General features: G+C 43.0%; 1 protein-coding gene across 1 annotated transcript in view; it reads left to right on the forward strand.

The window, feature by feature from the left end:
- xpo7 (exportin 7) overlaps positions 1–17,618 on the forward strand; it is a 41,980-nt gene extending 24,362 nt beyond the window's left edge. Inside the window, exons 15-28 of the mRNA XM_028601982.1 lie at positions 2,257–2,330; positions 2,488–2,568; positions 3,408–3,471; positions 3,578–3,686; positions 4,308–4,414; positions 4,901–4,989; positions 5,326–5,433; positions 6,219–6,301; positions 7,348–7,562; positions 10,400–10,538; positions 13,865–14,022; positions 14,863–14,961; positions 15,344–15,471; positions 16,970–17,618. Of these exons, the coding sequence (XP_028457783.1) occupies positions 2,257–2,330; positions 2,488–2,568; positions 3,408–3,471; positions 3,578–3,686; positions 4,308–4,414; positions 4,901–4,989; positions 5,326–5,433; positions 6,219–6,301; positions 7,348–7,562; positions 10,400–10,538; positions 13,865–14,022; positions 14,863–14,961; positions 15,344–15,471; positions 16,970–17,063 (1,548 nt within the window). The 3' untranslated portion in view covers positions 17,064–17,618. The remainder of the gene's footprint in view (positions 1–2,256; positions 2,331–2,487; positions 2,569–3,407; positions 3,472–3,577; positions 3,687–4,307; positions 4,415–4,900; positions 4,990–5,325; positions 5,434–6,218; positions 6,302–7,347; positions 7,563–10,399; positions 10,539–13,864; positions 14,023–14,862; positions 14,962–15,343; positions 15,472–16,969) is intronic.
- Positions 17,619–19,371: the final 1,753 nt, after the last annotated feature.

Below are 19,371 nucleotides of genomic sequence, written 5' to 3' on the forward strand. Positions count from 1 at the left end.
TTTGTTGTAATTATCAGAATACTAAGAGCAGCAGAAAGGCAGAATTGAGCACACTTTAATATCCGTTTATCGATCGCAAGAAATATCGTTATCGCGATATTCAACGACGTCGTCGCACATCGCATATTTTCCTCGTATGGTGCAGCCCTACGCCCTTGATATATCAAGGTGTCAAACTCAACTTCACTCTGGGCCGCTCCGGAAAATGACAATCACATCAAATCAAGTTTATTGACATTTATTTATTTATTCAAAAAAGTAACATACTGTATGTTTGACGTTATTATTGCATTTTTTGTATAGTCTTCTCACTTACAGTTTGGCCGACATAAAGCCCTCAAAAATTCAAAAAAAGTTCCTTAGTCATCATAGAGTTTAGCAAATGAAGGAAAACAATGATTACATTTTTAAAAGCCGACTCCCAACAACCTGTTTCTCAGCCTGAATATGCAAACTCTCTGCTGCTTCTGGGGGATTTCTGAATCTTGAACTCAGCAAATCTGCCAAAATCTGGTATTGCAGTTTGAAATACAGTTTCCTGTCTTTTGGGGTTGGCGCACACCTTGGCGGGCCAGAAATTATTGCGAATTTAAATTGATATCAGAATTTGCGAGGGGCAGAGTTTGAAAAATGTGACTTAGACTGTGCAGAATTTGGTAGAGGGTTAGCAGTCCTCACTCATTTAGTTTTATTTTTTTTTAATATACAGTGGCTGGCATAAGTGAATACACCCACGTTAAAGTTGACTAAAAAGAGGAATAAAAAAATGAATGCCTTAATTAAAAAAATTAGGAAAAATCCAGCCTTTAAGGACACCAATTTTCTTCGTGAATGAATAATGTATCGTTAATAAATAAATATTCTTCCTTAAAATACAGGGGGTATAAGTCAGTCCACCCCTATGTTAAATTCCCATAGAGACAGGCAGATGTTTATTTTTAAAGGCCAGTTATTTCATGGATCCAGGATACTATGCATCCTCATAAAGTACCCTTGGCCTTTGGAATTAAAATAGCCCCCCCACATCATCACATACCCTTCACCATACCTAGAGATTGGCATGGGGGTACTTTCCATCCCAAAATCATCTCTCAATGCAAATCAAACCAGCTGTTAGGCTGAAATACTGAAATAAATCCATGCCAATCTGTAGGTATGGTGAAGGGAATGTGAATTTAACATAGGGGCCTACTGACTTATGCCCCCTGTATTTCGGAGGTCTTGCTTAGGGCAGCAGTTAGGGGCCGGCTGTGCCTCAGTTTTGAGGTTGTTAAGTTTCTATTGTTTCCGTTGTGGGTGACCGGAAACCACGGTACAGTCGACACAATAACTAGCATTAGAGGAGCTGCTGGATGTATGGCTCTGTGTTGTCAGACTTAACCCCTCTGCCCCCGGTCAGTGAGGCCCCTGCTTTTTTATCTGCTGCACATCTCCTCATGCTTCAGCGGGCGTTCACACCGAGAAAAATGGTCCCTGCCGTTTGCCGCGGGGGGGAGAGCGTGTTAATGAATAGGATAGAGGGTGGCTGGTGTCTCCCTTAGAGATAGGGTGAGAAGCTCAGTCATCCGTGAGGAGCTCGGAGTAGAGCTGCTGCTGCTTCTTTGCGCTGAAAGGAGCCAGTTGAGATGGTTTGGGCGTCTTCCAGGTAGTTACAGCTGGGAGGAGGCCTGGGGGAAGACCCAGCACTATCTCCTACCTGGACTGGGAATGCCTCGGGAAAGGGGAAGTTTGGGGTCCCCTGCTGGAACTGCTGCCCCTGCGACCCGACCCCGGATAAGCGAAGAAGATGGATGGAGAATAGAATACGTTTTATTGTCATTGGACAGCAACTGTCCAACGAAACTTTCCGCAACTCACCCTCAGTGGTACACAAATAAAATGACAGTACCCCTTATAAAGGCAAAAGACACAGAATAAAAACAATATAGTAAATACAATAATAAAAAAAAAATTGTATTTGCAGAAAGACTTTATTGCACCATTACTTGTTAGCATTCAGTTCTGTCAAACTGCTCATTTGTGTGATGTCTTGTTGTGTTCTTAAACTCCCCCCAACAAAGCACACGTAGACTTCTAGGCCTTAGAAAAAGTATTTTGTTCTAGGTCTTAAATACCCACAAGTCTGATCTCTGTTACATGAATAGCCACTGCAGCGTGACGTGGAGTTGCTTTTTTTTTTTCCCAGACCTGCGTGTGTATTTTTATTGTGTACATTGACAGAGCTACTCTTTCTTTTTCTGTGCGTGTGTGTTGCAGCTTTATCGACGACTATCGGAAGTTTTGGGGCTGAATGACGAGACAATGGTACTCAGTGTCTTTATAGGGAAAATGTGAGTATACTAAAAGAGTCATCTGTCCAGCACTGTTTAAATAAACTTTATTGAAACATCTTATGTTCATGTACGCTCTAAAATTCTGTTTACAAATATCTCTAATGTCTAATCTTCCTCCTGTTTGTGTCTGAAAACAATCTTCTCTCTCTTTCAGCATCACAAACTTGAAGTACTGGGGCCAGTGTGAACCAATCACCTCCAAGACACTCCAACTACTGAACGACCTCTCTTTAGGATATCCTTTGTGTGTAGTGTGCGTCGGTATGTGCGTTTGTGTCAGTGAGTGTGTGTCGGTTAGTGTGTGTTTGTGTCAGTGAGTGTGTGTGTGTTTGTGTCAGTGAGTGTGTGTGTGTGTGTGTGTGTTTTGTGTCACTGTGTGTTTGCGTCAGTGTGTGTTTGTCAGTGAGTGTGTATGTGTGTTTGCGTCAGTGAGTGTGTGTTTGTGTCTGTGAGTGTGTGTGTTTGTGTAAGTGAGTGTGTCTGCGTGTGTGTGTGTGTGTGTGTGTGTGTGTGTGTGTGTGTGTGTGTGTTTTGTCAGTGAGTGTGTGTCTGTGTGTTTGCGTCAGTGTGTGTTTGTCTGTGTGTGTGTGTTTGTGTCTGTGAGTGTGTGTTTGTGTAAGTGATTGTATGTGTTTGTGTAAGTGAGTGTGTGTCTGCGTGTGTGTTTTGTCACTGTCACTGTGTGTGTGTGTGTGTGTGTGTGTGTGTGTGTGTGTTGTTTGTCAGTGAGTGTGTGTCTGTGTGTTTGCGTCAGTGTGTGTTTGTCTGTGTGTGTGTGTTTGTGTCTGTGAGTGTGTGTTTGTGTAAGTGATTGTATGTGTTTGTGTAAGTGAGTGTGTGTCTGCGTGTGTGTTTGTGTCACTGTGTGTGTGTGTGTGTGTGTGTGTGTGTGTGTGTGTGTGTATCACTGAGTATGTGTGTTCAGACTATAGACCTGACCCTAAGATCCATTAGAAATTGTTAATCCCATTTTTCAATAAGTAAATGGTATTCTAAACACCGCTGAAATGTGCACCAACCCTTTAATGAGTTCCTGTGTCGGTACGTTTTCTCCTTGACTTCCTGTTTGTGCACATACAGCAGCGTGAGAAAGCTGGTGAAGCTCACAGCCGTCCAGTTCATGCTGAATAACCACACGGTGAGTGCACGTTAGCTCACACACACTTTTACTAAAATATCAGGATATTTGTCAGAGATGTGTGAAGTGTGTTTTTTAACATCCTGTGTGTTTGCTGCTGGGTCAGAGCGAGCACTTCTCCTTCCTGGGAGTGAACAACCAGTCCAATCTGAGCGACATGCGCTGTCGGACCACCTTCTACACGGCACTGGGACGCCTGCTAATGGTCGACCTCGGTAAACACACACACACACACACACACACACACACACACACACACACACTAGGGCTAACACTTATAGGATTTAGTCAACTAATCGATTAGTTGATTTAATTGACAGAGCTGTGCGCTTTGAGAGGTGGTTAAGACTAGAAAAGCACAATATAAATGTAGTTAATTAACCATCTGTAAAACTGAGTTTCTCCACAATTAATCCTGCAAAAGCACCACTTTAAATCTTGTGTTTACCATAAATGTGCTCAGAAGTTTCTTGGAAATAAGTAATTAAGCATGAATAAGCATAAAAAATGACTAATCGAATAAAGAAATCTCAGTCGACTAAGACCAAAACGACCGATTAGTCGACTAATCGACTAAGAGGTGGCAGCCCTAACACACACACCACCTTTATTTCTACAGGGAGCCCGATTATATACGCTGTCATGTAAACAGATTTTTAGACTTTTTTTTCTTTTTACAGACTTTTTCCCGGAGCGGCCGCTGTTATTTTTAGATTTTCACATTTTCATTTGAAAGAAACGTACATTAACTTGTGTGTTCTGTGTGAGAAAATCAAAAAGCAGTTTATTAACGTGTGTGTGTGTGTGTGTGTGTGTGTGTGTGTGTGTGTGTGTGTGTGAGGACGAGGACCAGTTTGAACAGTTCATGCTGCCTCTGACGGCTGCGTTTGAAACCGTGGCTCAGATGTTGAGTACGAACACCTTCAACGAACAGGAAGCCAAGGTGATTTAAAAAAAAAAAAAAACAGTAAAGTTTGTGTGATGTTAAATGTGAATATGTTGTAGTTTCTTCTCTCCTCTGTGACATTGAACTGAATATCTTTGAGTTGTGGACAAAACAAGACATTTGAGGCTTTTTGGGGAAACATGGATCCACATTTTTCACCATTTTATTTTTTTAGAGACCACACAACTGATCCATTCATCCAGAAAATAATCCACACATTAATCCGCTCTAGATTTAATCGACTGAAAGTTAACGACACTAAATGGTTTCATGAGGCGTCTTTATTTGGGGATTTTAACCGATCCCAAAGGAAAAGAAGCACAGCAGCAACGAAGGCAGACAAAATCTAAATTGTTATTCATGAATGGCTGCGTTTCTTATTATTATGTGCGCCCACTTCCTGTTTAAAGCGGCGTACCGGCTTAACTTTGAGAGAGAGGTTTTATTCTGACGGGTTTCTTCTTCCTGTCCTGTTTCCTGCAGAGGACTCTGGTGGGTTTGGTCCGAGACCTGCGAGGCATCGCGTTCGCCTTCAACGCCAAAACCAGCTTCATGATGCTCTTCGACTGGATGTATCCTTTCAGCTGTCTGTAGCAGCGCAGCGGGTCCTCAAACTACATTTCATCCTCACCACAGTCTCTGCAAGAAAAGGTCTTAAAAGTATTGAAGAAAAGGTCTTACAGGGGCGCTATGCAGTTTTCTCTCTTTTTGCTGGCAGGTTAATCTCTAGAGCCCCCCCCTACAGTTTCAGAATAGATATTTGGCAGCTCCTATGTTCACTCGTGTCTGACTCCTCCCTCGGTCAGTCGGCCGTTTCCCCTTCCTCTGTTCCTCCAACAATGCTTTCCTGGCTTTGTGCTAGAATCCTGGTTAACCCTAAGAGAACCGTCCTGAACGCAGAGCCGCAGATATCCGGCCTACATGCCCATCCTGCAGCGAGCCATAGAGCTCTGGTACCACGACCCAGCATGCACCACGCCTGTCCTCAAACTCATGGCTGAGCTGGTTCACAACAGGTAAACGTGCTCCGTAGGAAATAGAACACGGTACACTTCAAGGTTTTGTATTCGTAACATGAGGTACAGGCCGGCTCCGGATTGACTTGCCGTTTGGTCCAGTTGCGGACTTTGGTCTGGACTTTAAGGTCCCGAGTCTGGAATTTCCGTATGCTTTTTATCTTCCTAAAAATTCGTCATGCTCAGAAACCTTGCACACTGAGTCCGATGAATATTAATTAATCTGTTCATCTCTTGCTTCTCTCCGCCGGCAGTAACTATACCTCTGTGAGTTTCTGTCTCTCTCGGTCTGTCTGTCTCTCCGTCTCTCTCTCTCTCTGTCTGTATCACTGCTGTTGCCCTCCTCTTTCTGTCTGCATCCCATCTTCCCCTCTTCCATTCTCCTCCTCTTCCTCCTCCTGTATATTATTATATCTGATCCATTGACAGACATTAGATCTGAGTTATGAAATGATACGTTGCTCTCTGCCTGCGTCATCTCTGGATCGCCTCATACCTTCTCCTTGTTAAAACACAGCTAAATGGATGCCAAAACAGGAAATTTTCGGAGCCAGTGTGTAAACATGATTGACACCTTAGGTTGTTTTTATTTTGTAATGTCCGAAAATTCATCAAAAGTAAATTTCAGACTCAGTGTGCAAAGACCTAAAGAGGCAAATCGGTCGGTGCCTGAAAAGTATTGAATTCCCATCCCGGCCCTAGGGGAGGGGTGCACCTCCTCTTCCATCTCTACTTCTCTGAGAAGGATTATTTATTGATAACTAACCTTGTGTTATTGTCCGTAGATCCCAAAGGCTGCAGTTTGACGTGTCGTCGCCCAACGGCATCCTGCTGTTCAGAGAAACCAGCAAGATGATCACGACTTACGGTACGTCGACCCCAAACCTCCTTTCACTTCCAGGTTCATACACTCTCCTGCTGCAGTATGGAGGCCCACAGTGTTCAGAACTAAACCAGATAAAATCAAGATGTACTTCTCTATCTAAAAATTATTATGAAGTAAATAATCAGATGAACAAATGAAGACAAAATGGGCTCATTAGTAGTGTTAGACCGATTTAACCCTCCTGGTGTCCCCGGATCAAATTTGACCCATTCTCAAAACTTTTATATCAGAAATATGAGTTTCTTTTTAACCAAATTACTCAAAAAATGAAGTGCAATTGCAAGTACTCAATTACTACTTTCATTGAATTGTTGGTTTTCAATTTTATAGCATTTGAAAAAATGGAAATGGATTCATAACCTGACTAAACTTTGACATCCACACGTCTGTGATTCTCCATCAACATACGTTCCTCTAATATTAGTCAAAATTATTCATCATTTCAAATTCAGATATAATCTCCTAGAAATTAGATTTATTGACCATGAATTCCAAAAATACGTGTAAAACTAAAAAACGGTCAAAGTGTCAATTTTGACCCAGTAGTACAACAAGTGTATGATACCAGAAGAAAACACAAGGGTTAATCGTTCAATAGATTAATCAGGCCTATTAATGTCATTTTTAGAGATAATATGCATTGTTAATCTGTAACGTTACTTCTTCAGGTAACGTTTTTCTGGGTCAAGATTTTGCCGGGGTGTTTTGCGTATGTAGGGAATGAAAGAAGACAGAAGAAAGGATGTACGTAGGGAAGGAAGGAAAGGAGAGAAGGAAGGGAGGAAGGAGGATTCAGTGTCCTGTCCCAGAGGAGAGAAGAAACTAAAAAATATTCACTTTTAACGAGCTGACATCACACAAGTTTACCTGATTTATCATCATCAAAAATGACAACAACTGATTGATCTATTATCAGATTAGTTGGAGATTAATTAAACAGTCGACAACTAATCGATGAATCTTTGCAACAAATGAATGGAGAGTAAAAAGCCATCCTCCCATGTTCTCTCTCTCTTTCTGGGTTGCAGGGAATCGTATCCTGACGCTGGGAGAGGTCCCGAAGGACCAGGTGTACGGCGTGAAGCTGAAGGGCGTCAGCGTTTGCTTCGCCATGCTGAAGGCGGTGCTCAGCGGCAACTACGTCAACTTCGGGGTCTTCCGTCTCTACGGCGACGACGCGCTGGACAACGCCTTACAGACCTTCATCAAACTGCTGCTGTCCATCCCTCACAGTGACTTACTCGTAAGTTCAATCAAATCAAACATTTAAACCAGCGTTTCTCAACGGGGGCGTATCAATAATGTAGATTTCTTTTTTAAGCCATGTACCAGCGCAAATAATTTTTGGTAGAAAAACTCTATAAAGAGGAAGAATACAGAGATGTCAGCAATAGATTTACTAAACAGCCTTGGACCTGGAAAACATTTACATTATGATTGAAAAATTAGACAAAAAGACGGTAGAAGGAAGGAAGGCAAGAATAGGTCGAAAATAGTAATAAATACTTAGAAAAAAAAAAAAAAAAAAACACCGTAGAAAGAAGGAAGACAAAAAAATTCAAATAAGTGACAAACTTTGAAAAAGGAGACAAAAACTTGGAAGAAAAAAAAGACAGCAGAAGAAAGTAAGGAAGAACGGCGAGAATAGGTCAAAACAAACGACAAAAACCCCTAGGGGGGAACGGGCCCCCATTTGAGAAACACTGATTTGAACAACTAAAAAACTTCTTCTCTTCAGGGTTTCTGTTAGCTTTGGGTGGCGTAGAATTCAAATTTATGTATCTGCAATCGCTTGGCGCGCCATCAGTTATTTTTGGGGAGGTTTTCTTTTTTTTTAAGACGTTTTGGTCTTAGTCGACTAAGATTTCTTTAGTCGATTAGTCATTTTTTATGCTTATTCATGCTTAATTACTTATTTCCAAGAAACTTCTGAGCACATTTACGGTAAACACAAGATTTAAAGTGGTGCTTTTGCAGGATTAATTGTGGAGAAACTCAGTTTTACAGATGGTTAATTAACTACATTTATATTGTGCTTTTCTAGTCTTAACCACCTCTCAAAGCGCACAGCTCTGTCAATTAAATCAACTAATCGATTAGTCGACTAAATCCTATAAGTGTTAGTCGACTAAGAAGTTCTTTAGTCGAGGACAGCCCTACTGGTGAAGCTTTATTCAACAGACAGACAGACAATATTGTCCCATGAGGGAGATTTGTTTTCACAGTCTCTTTACTACCCATGGCAATATACACGGACAAATCCATCAACAGAAACCTAGCGAGAGGTATATAGACTCATAGAAACGAGCCTATTTACAACAGCGGATCCATACAAGGTCAGCGAGACAGTTTGTTGAGCACTGCTGTGGCAGAGAGGACAAAACTTCTGCCACAGCGAGTCCTTCTACACCCCCCGAGTCCTGTATCTGCAGCCAGATGGCAGCAGTGTGAAGTCTAAAGTATAGAGTATTCATGTGGTCATTCATCACGCACACTTGTCACAACATATTCTCTAAACATCAAGACACCACAGACAAGCCAATAAACATGTACAGAGAAAAGAGTAACAGTACTACAGAAATGACCATGACAGAAATTGACAGGGACAATACAGAAAATAACAATGCTGCAGAGATGACAAAGACCATCCCACATCTGACGTTGACAAAACATTAAAAAAAAAGACTAATATTATTAGGTAGCAAAAAATGTAAATAAAAATACTAATAACTAGAAGTGGTTGTCAAGGAATTGAGATCTACCATCCAGTTAAAGTGCCACTGTGAGATTAAAGTGCTTGCGATGTGCAGGGTCATTATTCAATCTGATCGCTGTAGGCACAGATGATTGATTGTACCTTTCTCTTCTAATTCTCTGTTGTCAAATTCTACCAGATGACCTACTGCTTCTCATAAATGTCTGATGGAGAAGGTGAGTGGGGTCATTGAGGATTTGGTCAGTCAGGTCCGATGATGGTACTGGCCATCTTGATTGTGCGCTGCAGTCTCTTTTGGTCCTTAAACATGCGTGTTGCCAAACACGCAGATAAGGCCAAAGGACAGAACACTCTGGAGGAGACTTGTATAAAACATCGCATTACATGTCATTTAGCTGACTCTTTTTATCCAGAGCGACTTCCAGTTGCTATATAGGTCAGAGGTCACACGCCTCTGGAGCAATTAGGGGTTAAGTGCCTTGCTCAGGGACACATTGTTTGATGTATCGCAGTGGGAATCGAACCTGGATCTCCCATGCCAAAGGCACGTGTCCTATCCACTGCGCCATCACCAGGCATTAAAAGAAGGTGTCTGTCTAATCTAAAAGTGTTTAGTTTCCTAAGGAAGAACATCCGCTGGTGCATTTTCTTAGTTCTGTTCAGTGCACATTCATTAAATGTTAGTTAGTTTAGAGTCAATTTCAACTCCCAAGTATTTGTAGGTTGTAGGGCTGCCACCTCTTAGTCGATTAGTCGACTAATCGGTCGTTTTGGTCTTAGTCGACTAAGATTTCTTTAGTCGATTAGTCATTTTTTATGCTTATTCATGCTTAATGACTTATTTCCAAGAAACTTCTGAGCACATTTACGGTAAACACAAGATTTAAAGTGGTGCTTTTGCAGGATTAATTGTGGAGAAACTCAGTTTTACAGATGGTTAATTAACTACATTTATATTGTGCTTTTCTAGTCTTAACCACCTCTCAAAGCTCACAGCTCTGTCAATTAAATCAACTAATCGATTAGTTGACTAAATCCTATAAGTGTTAGTCGACTAAGAATTTCTTTAGTCGAGGACAGCGCTAGTAGGTTGAGAGCCTCTCTACTAGTTCACCATTGATCTGAGAAGGGGGGGGCGGCTATTACTCTATTTTTGCTAAAATCTTTTGTTTTCGTCACATTGATTTCAAGAAAATGAACAGAACACCACCGAGTGAAACCCTGTAATTCCCTCTGAAATCCACTCACGGAAGAAATGTCAGACTTTCAAAAACCAACCAGTGATGTAAGCCTCTCTCTCTCTCTCTCTCTCTCTCTCTCTCTCTCTCTCTCTCTCTCTCTCTCTCTCTCTCCTGTCGCTGCAGGACTACCCGAAACTCAGCCAGTCCTTCTACTCTCTGCTGGAGGTGCTGACTCAGGACCACATGAACTTCATCGCAAGCCTGGAGCCGCACGTCGTCATGTACATCCTGTCGTCGATATCAGAGGGGCTCACCGCGCTCGGTAAGAAAACACTCCCGGGGTCAGCGTTTGAGTTCTCAGCAGTGGTGGAAAGAAGTATTCACACCCTTTTTAAGTCTGATTTATGCTACTGCATCGAGTCAACGGCGTACCCCTCCGCAGATCCCTCTGCGTAGCAGACCTCGAGGACTGTGATTGGTCAGCTGGTCCTGTGTGTTGATGATAGTGGGTTTTTCCAGCAGCCTACTGTGGGGAGTAGCAACATGCTAGTTCACTGACCTCAGCTTTACAAATAAACTCTGACATATTTTGGTTCCAATGACGGGGTCATCCGTTCATAGGGTCTATATGTCAGTGAAATTAGCATTTAGCAAGCAGTATTTTGTGTGCAGTTGTGCTAAAGTTAACTTGCTAACATAACATAAACTGGCTGGCAGACACCTCGCAAATAACCTCAGACTTATTTTCTGGTTACAGTAACTAGGTCATTGGATTTGACTGCGTCTATTTCTCGATACTTTTTACAAAATCTAAGCGAGATAAGGCCAAACAAATACGATTCATATTTTAGCACGACTGTCTACGGGGTTTGCCGTTCCGAGTACCTTTTCGGTAGCCTGGGTAAACCCTGATGAACTTCCAGCAAATTTGAGATTAGCTCTGCAAGTCCATCTGGCCAGGAGTCCATTCAAGCCCATTTCCATTTTCTTTCCAAAACAAGGCACCAATCGCAACCGTTGAGGCGGGCTTTACATGATGACGATAGCTATCCAATCGCGCCCAGAGGCATTTGAGCAGTGTCCGTTGGTAACGCCCCTTTGATTTGACCCTTCTCAGTTACAACTGAGAGTGGGTCTGGGTTCAACCAGGCTACCGTTTCGGTGGTGAGCGACACCCCCGCCCCCCTAGCGTCATGGCAGTGAAATGCACCGCAATGCAAAGCCACTCCGAAAGGGTCACGATGCCGTAGGAGCGACGGCGTGGAGTTAGGGCTGGGCGATATATCGATATTATATCGATATCGTGATATGAGACTACATATCGTCTTAGATTTTAGATATCGTAATATCCTGATATGACATAAGTGTCTTTTACTGGTTTTAAAGGCTGCATTACAGTGAAGTCATGTACTTTTCTGAACTTACCAGACTGTTCTAGCTGTTCTATTATTAATGATTATTTATCTAAAATCTAAGAGGTATTTGGTCAAGAATATCATGATATCTGATTTTCTCCATATCGCCCAGCCCTATATCAGAAAATATGGGATGTAGAAATAAGCGGTGAAAATGTGTAGAAGAAAAATTTAACAATTTAAAACGTTGGAAAAAACTAAAACAAACCTTATGGAGCTTTGATTTCAAAAAAGGTATTCCTGTTGTTGTACAGTATTTATTTGTACATTTGTTTACATTTTGTTGTTATTTGAACAGCTGAGCATTGAACCAGGTGAAGAAACCTGTTTATTATTTATTCATTTGATTTTGCAACTGTTCACTGAAAAAGCCGGTTTCTATGAAACTACATGTGACATGTCATATTTGGCTTTGACTTTGACTGAACATTTGCTCTCACTTTGCGGAAAAAATATCGGGATATACAGTGAGGAAAATAAGTATTTGAACACCCTGCTATTTTGCAAGTTCTCCCGCTTAGAAATCATGGAGGGGTCTGAAATTGTCATCGTAGGTGCATGTCCTCTGTGAAAGAGATAATCAAAAAAAAAATCCAGAAATCACAATATATGATTTTTTTAACTATTTATTTGTATGATACAGCTGCAAATAAGTATTTGAACACCTGAGAAAATCAATGTTAATATTTGGTACAGTGGCCTTTGTTTGCAAGTACAGAGGTCAAACGTTTCCTGTAGTTTTTGGCCCACTCCTCCACACAGATCTTCTCTAGATCAGTCCGGTTTCTGGGCTGTCGCTGAGAAACACGGAGTTTGAGCTCCCTCCAAAGATTCTCTATTGGGTTTAGGTCTGGAGACTGGCTAGGCCACGCCAGAACCTTGATATGCTTCTTACAGAGCCACTCCTTGGTTATCCTGGCTGTGTGCTTCGGCTCATTGTCATGTTGGAAGACCCAGCCTCGACCCATCTTCAATGCTCTAACTGAGGGAAGGAGGTTGTTCCCCAAAATCTTTCAATACATGGCCCCGGTCATCCTCTCCTTAATACAGTGCAGTCGCCCTGTCCCATGTGCAGAAAAACACCCCCAAAGCATGATGCTACCACCCCCATGCTTCACAGTAGGGATGGTGTTATTGGGATGGTACTCATCATTCTTCTTCCTCCAAACACGGTTAGTGGAATTATGACCAAAAAGTTCTATTTTGGTCTCATCTGACCACATGACTTTCTCCCATGACTCCTCTGGATCATCCAAATGGTCATTGGCAAACTTAAGACGGGCCTGGACATGTGCTGGTTTAAGCAGGGGAACCTTTCCCTGCCACGCATGATTTCAAACCATGACTTCTTAGTGTATTACCAACAGTAACCTTGGAAACGGTGGTCCCAGCTCTTTTCAGGTCATTGACCAGCTCCTCCCGTGTAGTTCTGGGCTGATTTCTCACCTTTCTTAGGATCACTGAGACCCCACGAGGTGAGATCTTGCATGGAGCCCCAGTCCGAGGGAGATGTCATGTTTAGCATCTTCCATTTTCTAATGATTGCTCCAACAGTGGACCTTTTTTCACCAAGCTGCTTGGCAATTTCCCCGTAGCCCTTTCCAGGCTTGTGGAGGTGTACAGTTTTGTCTCTAGTGTCTTTGGACAGCTCTTTGGTCTTGGCCATGTTAGTAGTTGGATTCTTACTGATCGTATGGGGTGGACAGGTGTCTTTATGCAGACTAACAGGTCTTTGAGGGTCAGAATTCTAGCTGATAGACAGGTGTTCAAATACTTATTTGCAGCTGTATCATACAAATAAATAGTTAAAAAATCATACATTGTGATTTCTGGATTTTTTTTTTTTTTTTTTTTGGATTATGTCTCTCACAGTGGACATGCACCTACGATGACCATTTCAGACCCCTCCATGATTTCCAAGTGGGAGAACTTGCAAAATAGCAGGGTGTTCAAATACTTATTTTCCTCACTGTATATCGTATATCGATATTCAGCCAAAATATTTCGGGATATGACTTTTGGTCCATATTGCCCAGCCCTACGTGGAGTTGACGCGGAAGCATAAAACAGCGTTTACTCAGGGGTTCTCCTGAAGACTCAAGTAAAGAACAAGTACCTCAACATTTGGACTGGAGTACAGTACTGGAGTACATGTACTTAGTTCCATTCCAGCGCAGGTTTTGGGGAGTGTGCACGTGGCGGTGGTTGTTACATCAGTGAGTGTATGTTTCAGATACGATGGTGTGCACAGGCTGCTGCTCCAGTCTGGACCACATAGTGACCTACCTGTTCAAGCAGCTGTCCCGCTCCACCAAGAAACGGCCCACGCCGATGGCCACGGACGATCGCTTCCTGCACATCATGCAGCAGCACCCGGAGATGATCCAGCAGGTATCATATCAACACACACACACACACACACTAACACACACACACATGTTAGCACACATACTAAAACACACACTAAAACACACGTGTTAGCACACACATGTTAGCACACACACAGTAACACACACACACACACACGTACTAACACACACACACACTAACACACACACAAATGGGTTAGCACACACACATACATACACACGCACGCACACACACTAACACACACAAACACACACACGTGTTAGCACACACACTAAAACACACGTGTTAGCACACACATGTTAGCACACACACAGTAACACACACACACACACGTACTAACACACACACACTAACACACGCACAAATGGGTTAGCACACACATACATACACACGCACGCACACACACGCACACACTAACACGCACGCATGCACACACACAGACACACACGTTAGTACACACTAACACACACATGTGTTAGCACACAATGACATGCGCACACACACAGACAGACACACACGCATGTTAGCACACACTAACACACACACAGACCGACATACAGGCGCACACACACAGAGAGACAAACATACACACCGAGAGACAGACATACACACAGAGAGACAGACAGACAGACAGAGAGACACACTCACAGACAGACACACACACATGTCTGACTCCCACTTCAGTTAGAGAGTTGAGAGTTGTTTGTGGGCACTAACTATTGATATGAGAGCACAGATCTTCTTTGCAGTAATAAGCGCTGGAGCCGATGGATCGGTGCAGCCCTACGTGTTCAACTCGGAGAAGTCAAACTGACCCTGTTGTTGTGTTGTTGTTGTGTTGTTGTTGTTGTTGTGGAGCAGATGCTCTCCACGGTGTTGAACATCATCATCTTCGAGGACTGTAGGAACCAGTGGTCCATGTCCCGACCTCTGCTGGGCCTCATCCTGCTCAACGAGAAGGTAATGCTCACACACATCTGTCTCTGTGTGTGTGTGTGTGTGTGTGTGTGTGTGTGTGTGTGTGTGTGTGTGTGTGTGTGTGTGTGTGTTTGTGCACTTGTTAGTGTGTGCGCGTGTTAGTGTGTTTCTGTGTGCTTACGTGTGTGTGTGTTTCTGTGTGCTAACGTGTGTGTGTGTGTGTGTTTCTGTGTGTGTTTCTGTGTGCTAACGTGTGTGTGTGTGCTAACGTGTGTGTGTGTGTGTTTCTGTCTGTGTGCTAACGTGTGTGTGTGTGTGTGTGTGTGTGTGTGCGCGCTAACGTGTGTGTGTGTGTGTGTGTGTGTGTGTGTGTGCGCGCTAACGTGTGTGTGTGTGTGTGTGTGTGTGTGTGTGTGCTCTGCAGTATTTCGCTGACCTGAGGAACAGCATCGTCAACAGTCAGCCGCCAGAGAAGCAGCAGGCCATGCACTTATGTTTCGAGAACCTGATGGAGGGAATAGAGAGAAATCTACTAACAAAGAACCGGGACAGGTACCTCACCAGTACTTCCTCTATACATGTAATATATGGAAGTACAAGTTACTGCATCATAGTCTGGATGGACCAGGCAACTCAGACTTTTAAATGCTACTGTGTTCACTGTGTTGGAGTAGTTTTAAATATGTACTTTTATTAAGGATTTATCGCTATTGGAGACAGTCTAACAGCACCCTGAATTACATTTATATAACCACAATAACAACATTTCATTCTTTATTCTTCATTCAACGTGAGGATTTTGTTTGAGGTTTTTTTCAAACATTATCTTCTTCTTTCACAGGGAATGATTGTTTCATGTTTTTAAAGACGTTTATGAGCAACCGTTAGAGCGCGGCTGCTCGGTTGGGAACTCAGACACACAGTACAGGCCAAAAGTTTGGACACACCTTCTCATTCAAAGCGTTTCCTTTCTATTTACATCGTAGATTCTCACTAAAGGCATCAAAACTATGAATGAACACATCTGGAATTATGTACTTAACAAAACAGTGTGAAATAACTGAAAACATGTCTTATATTTTAGATTCTTCAAAGTAGCCACCCTTTGCTTTTTTATTAATAAGGGAAATAATTCCACTAATGAACCCTGACAAAGCACACCTGTGAAGGTAAAACCATTTCAGGTGACTACCTCATGAAGCTCATTGAGAGAACACCAAGGGTTTGCAGAGTTATCAAAAAAAGCAAAGGGTGGCTACTTTGAAGAATCTAAAATATAAGACATGTTTTCAGTTATTTCACACTTTGTTGTTAAGTACATAATTCCAGATGTGTTCATTCATAGTTTTGATGCCTTCAGTGAGAATCTACAATGTAAATAGTCATGAAAATAAAGAAACGCATTGAATGAAAAGGTGTGTCCAAACTTTTGGCCTGTACTGTAGTCCTACTTTGGAATCTCCGGTTATCTGTTAGCAAAGACTTAACGTAGGGCCCCGTGGAATCACTCTCAATCACGAGATTCCTCCCAGGTCTCGTTATCACACTAATTATACTAACGCTGCCAACGCTTAACGCTGTGACTGTCCGCAGCCGGGCCACGGACGGGGCCACTGGGCCACCGGGCCACGGACAGGGCCACTGGGCCACCGGGCCACGGACGGGGCCACTGGGCCACCGGGCCACGGACAGGGCCACTGGGCCACCGGAAAACCGTGCTTTGAATGTTAACGTGACAAATTCAGTGCACCTGAAGCAACAATACCCGACAACAGTTACAAGTAGAAATCCTAACAGTTTACCATGATAATAACTGTCTGTCTCCCCCCTGTCTCTCTCTCTCCCTGTCTGTCTCTCCCCCTGTCTGTCTCTCTCTCTCCCCCTGTCTGTTTCTCTCTCTCTCCCTGTCTGTGTCTCTCTCTGTCCTGTCTGTCTCTCTTTCTTTCTCCCCCGGTCTCTCTGTCCCTCTCTCCCCTGTCTGTCTCTCTCGCTCCCCTGTCTGTCTCTCTCCCCCCCACCCTGTCTGTCTCTTGTCTCTCTCTCCCCCCAGGTTTACCCAGAACCTGTCTGTCTTCCGGCGGGAGGTGAACGACAGCATGAAGAACTCGACGTACGGCGTCAACAGCAACGACATGATGAGCTGACATTCCACACAGAGGAGTCTCGCCCAGCTGCAGACACAACAGAGCTCTCCCTCCCTCCCTCCCTCACTCCCTCGCTCCGGCACAGCCTCCCTCCCTCCCTCCCTCCCTCCCTCTCTGCATCAGCCTCCCCTGCTCCCTACCTCCCTCCCTGGGCCCGGATGCCTGGGGATCACCTCCTCACCCCGACACTACGAACGGGATCGTTGGTTCACTTCAGCCAATAACCTTCCCCACTCCTTTTTGATATGAGCATATATAAATATATACAGATCTATTTTAAAGAGACAGTCAAACGCGCCTGGCTGTCCGAACGGTGCGGGGGTGGGGGGTGAGGGAGGGGGGAGAGCAAGAAGAAGAGAGAGAGAGAGAGAGAGAAAGAGCGCGCTGCGGATGGGGGTGGGTTGGAGGGGTGGAGGGGACGAACGCTGGTAAACGTAGTAATCCGCTTCTGCCTGCCTTGTATAGAAACACACACACACAAAAACCCCCCAAGTGTACATTTCTTTTCGTAACATTTTGAACAATGTTTATAATGATCGAATTTAAAAAAAAAAACACACACACAAAGGTGAGTTGAGGAAAAAAAAACAGAAAAAACTTTAAAAAACCGCGTGATTGAGCTTTTTACAGTGTAGTGAGTTAGTGCAACTGTCTGTCTGCGTGGGGAGCGAGCTTTCCACGGTGGGTGGGGTGAAGGTGGGGTATTTTTGGGGGGGGGGGGAGGATGGTCGGCCACAGGAGCACTCGGGCTGCAGAGAAGAAGAGGTACACACACACACACACACTAACGGAGAGAGTCAGAGCATCCACGTTGTACATTTCACTCAAGTCTCTGGTCCACGTGATGTAAATAGCCACGTTCGCTCGCTGCAGGGGCCTCCACGGCGTTCAAACGGCCAATCCTGCTGGTTTTTTTTGCTTTTTTTTGTCCAACCTCGTAGTCTTTGTCTCCTCCGACGCTCAAGTCCCAAAAACTTCCCTGTGCATCTACGGGCCGTGTCAGCGGAGTCTCTTAAAGCTTCCGGATTACATTTAAAATGTTAGAGAACTCATTTCAGAGGCTACGGAAGCACATTGCTGCCACGCCAGGACACAAGAAAAATCAGCGTTCTGTTATCGCGTTATTACACGACTTTGTTTGTAATAACAATGTGTTTCTCACATTTATAAACAAGATATTTTCAAGACATACGAAGGTGTCAAGTTACAAGAACATTTTGTTACGGCAATATACTTTTTATTACGCTGTAACGGGGAAAGTTTCACGTTGTGACGATCGATTATTACGTGCAATGCTTCACGTTCTAACGTGAATGAAGACGCGGCGTGCGGAGGTCCCCGCAGCCCGAGATGACGTCTTCTAATGGCTTGTTTTGTCCACAACTCCCAGATATTCAGTTTCCTGTCCCAGAGGAGAGGAGACACTAGAAACATATTCACATTTAACAAGCTGACATCAGAGAAGTGTAACCGTTGACGTCAGCCAATAAAAAAGGACTCTGAGATTAATCCATTATCAAAATAGTTAGGAGATTAAATTGAATCCATTCAGCCATAAATATTTGCAGCTCTAGTTAGAAGTTTTAGGTTACACTGTACTTGACTTGACTTTAACTATGACATGACACTGTCATGAACGTGTCACGAATAAATTTAATGTCAAGTTGTCATTACAAAGACATCCCGAAACAAATGTAATGTCAACTTGTCATGACCACGACAACTTCTGGTAATGTCACTTTGATTAATGTCAAGTTGTCTTAAACAATGTCAACTTGTCATGACAAAAACCGAATGACACTTAATGACAGAAGTCATAAACGTTTATGACACATTCATGACAGTGTCACGTCATAGTTATTACATGACATTATGTCGATACCGTCAAATAAAGTGTCACCCTAAGAAGTTTATTTGTACAATAAACTTCTTACGGTGACACTTTACTTGAAGGTATGTACATAAGAGTGACTTGACACTGTCATGAATGTGTAATAAAGAAATTTAATGTCAAGTTGTCATTACAAAGACATCCCAAACAAATGTAATGTCAACTCGTCATGACCAAGACAACTTCTGGTAATGTCCTTTTGATTAATGTCAAGTTGTTTTAATCAAGACAACCCAAACAATGCCAACTTGTCATGACAAAATTCAAATGGCACTTAATGTCAAAAGTCATAAACGTTTATGACACATTCATGACAGTGTCATAGTTATGACATAACATTATGTCGATACGTTCAAGTAAAGTGTTACCGTAAGAAGTTTATTTGTAATGTGGTTACAATATACTTACAATAAACTT

Source organism: Perca flavescens, chromosome 16 (assembly GCF_004354835.1).
Source record: "Perca flavescens isolate YP-PL-M2 chromosome 16, PFLA_1.0, whole genome shotgun sequence".
In the NCBI taxonomy this organism is placed as follows: domain Eukaryota; kingdom Metazoa; phylum Chordata; class Actinopteri; order Perciformes; family Percidae; genus Perca; species Perca flavescens.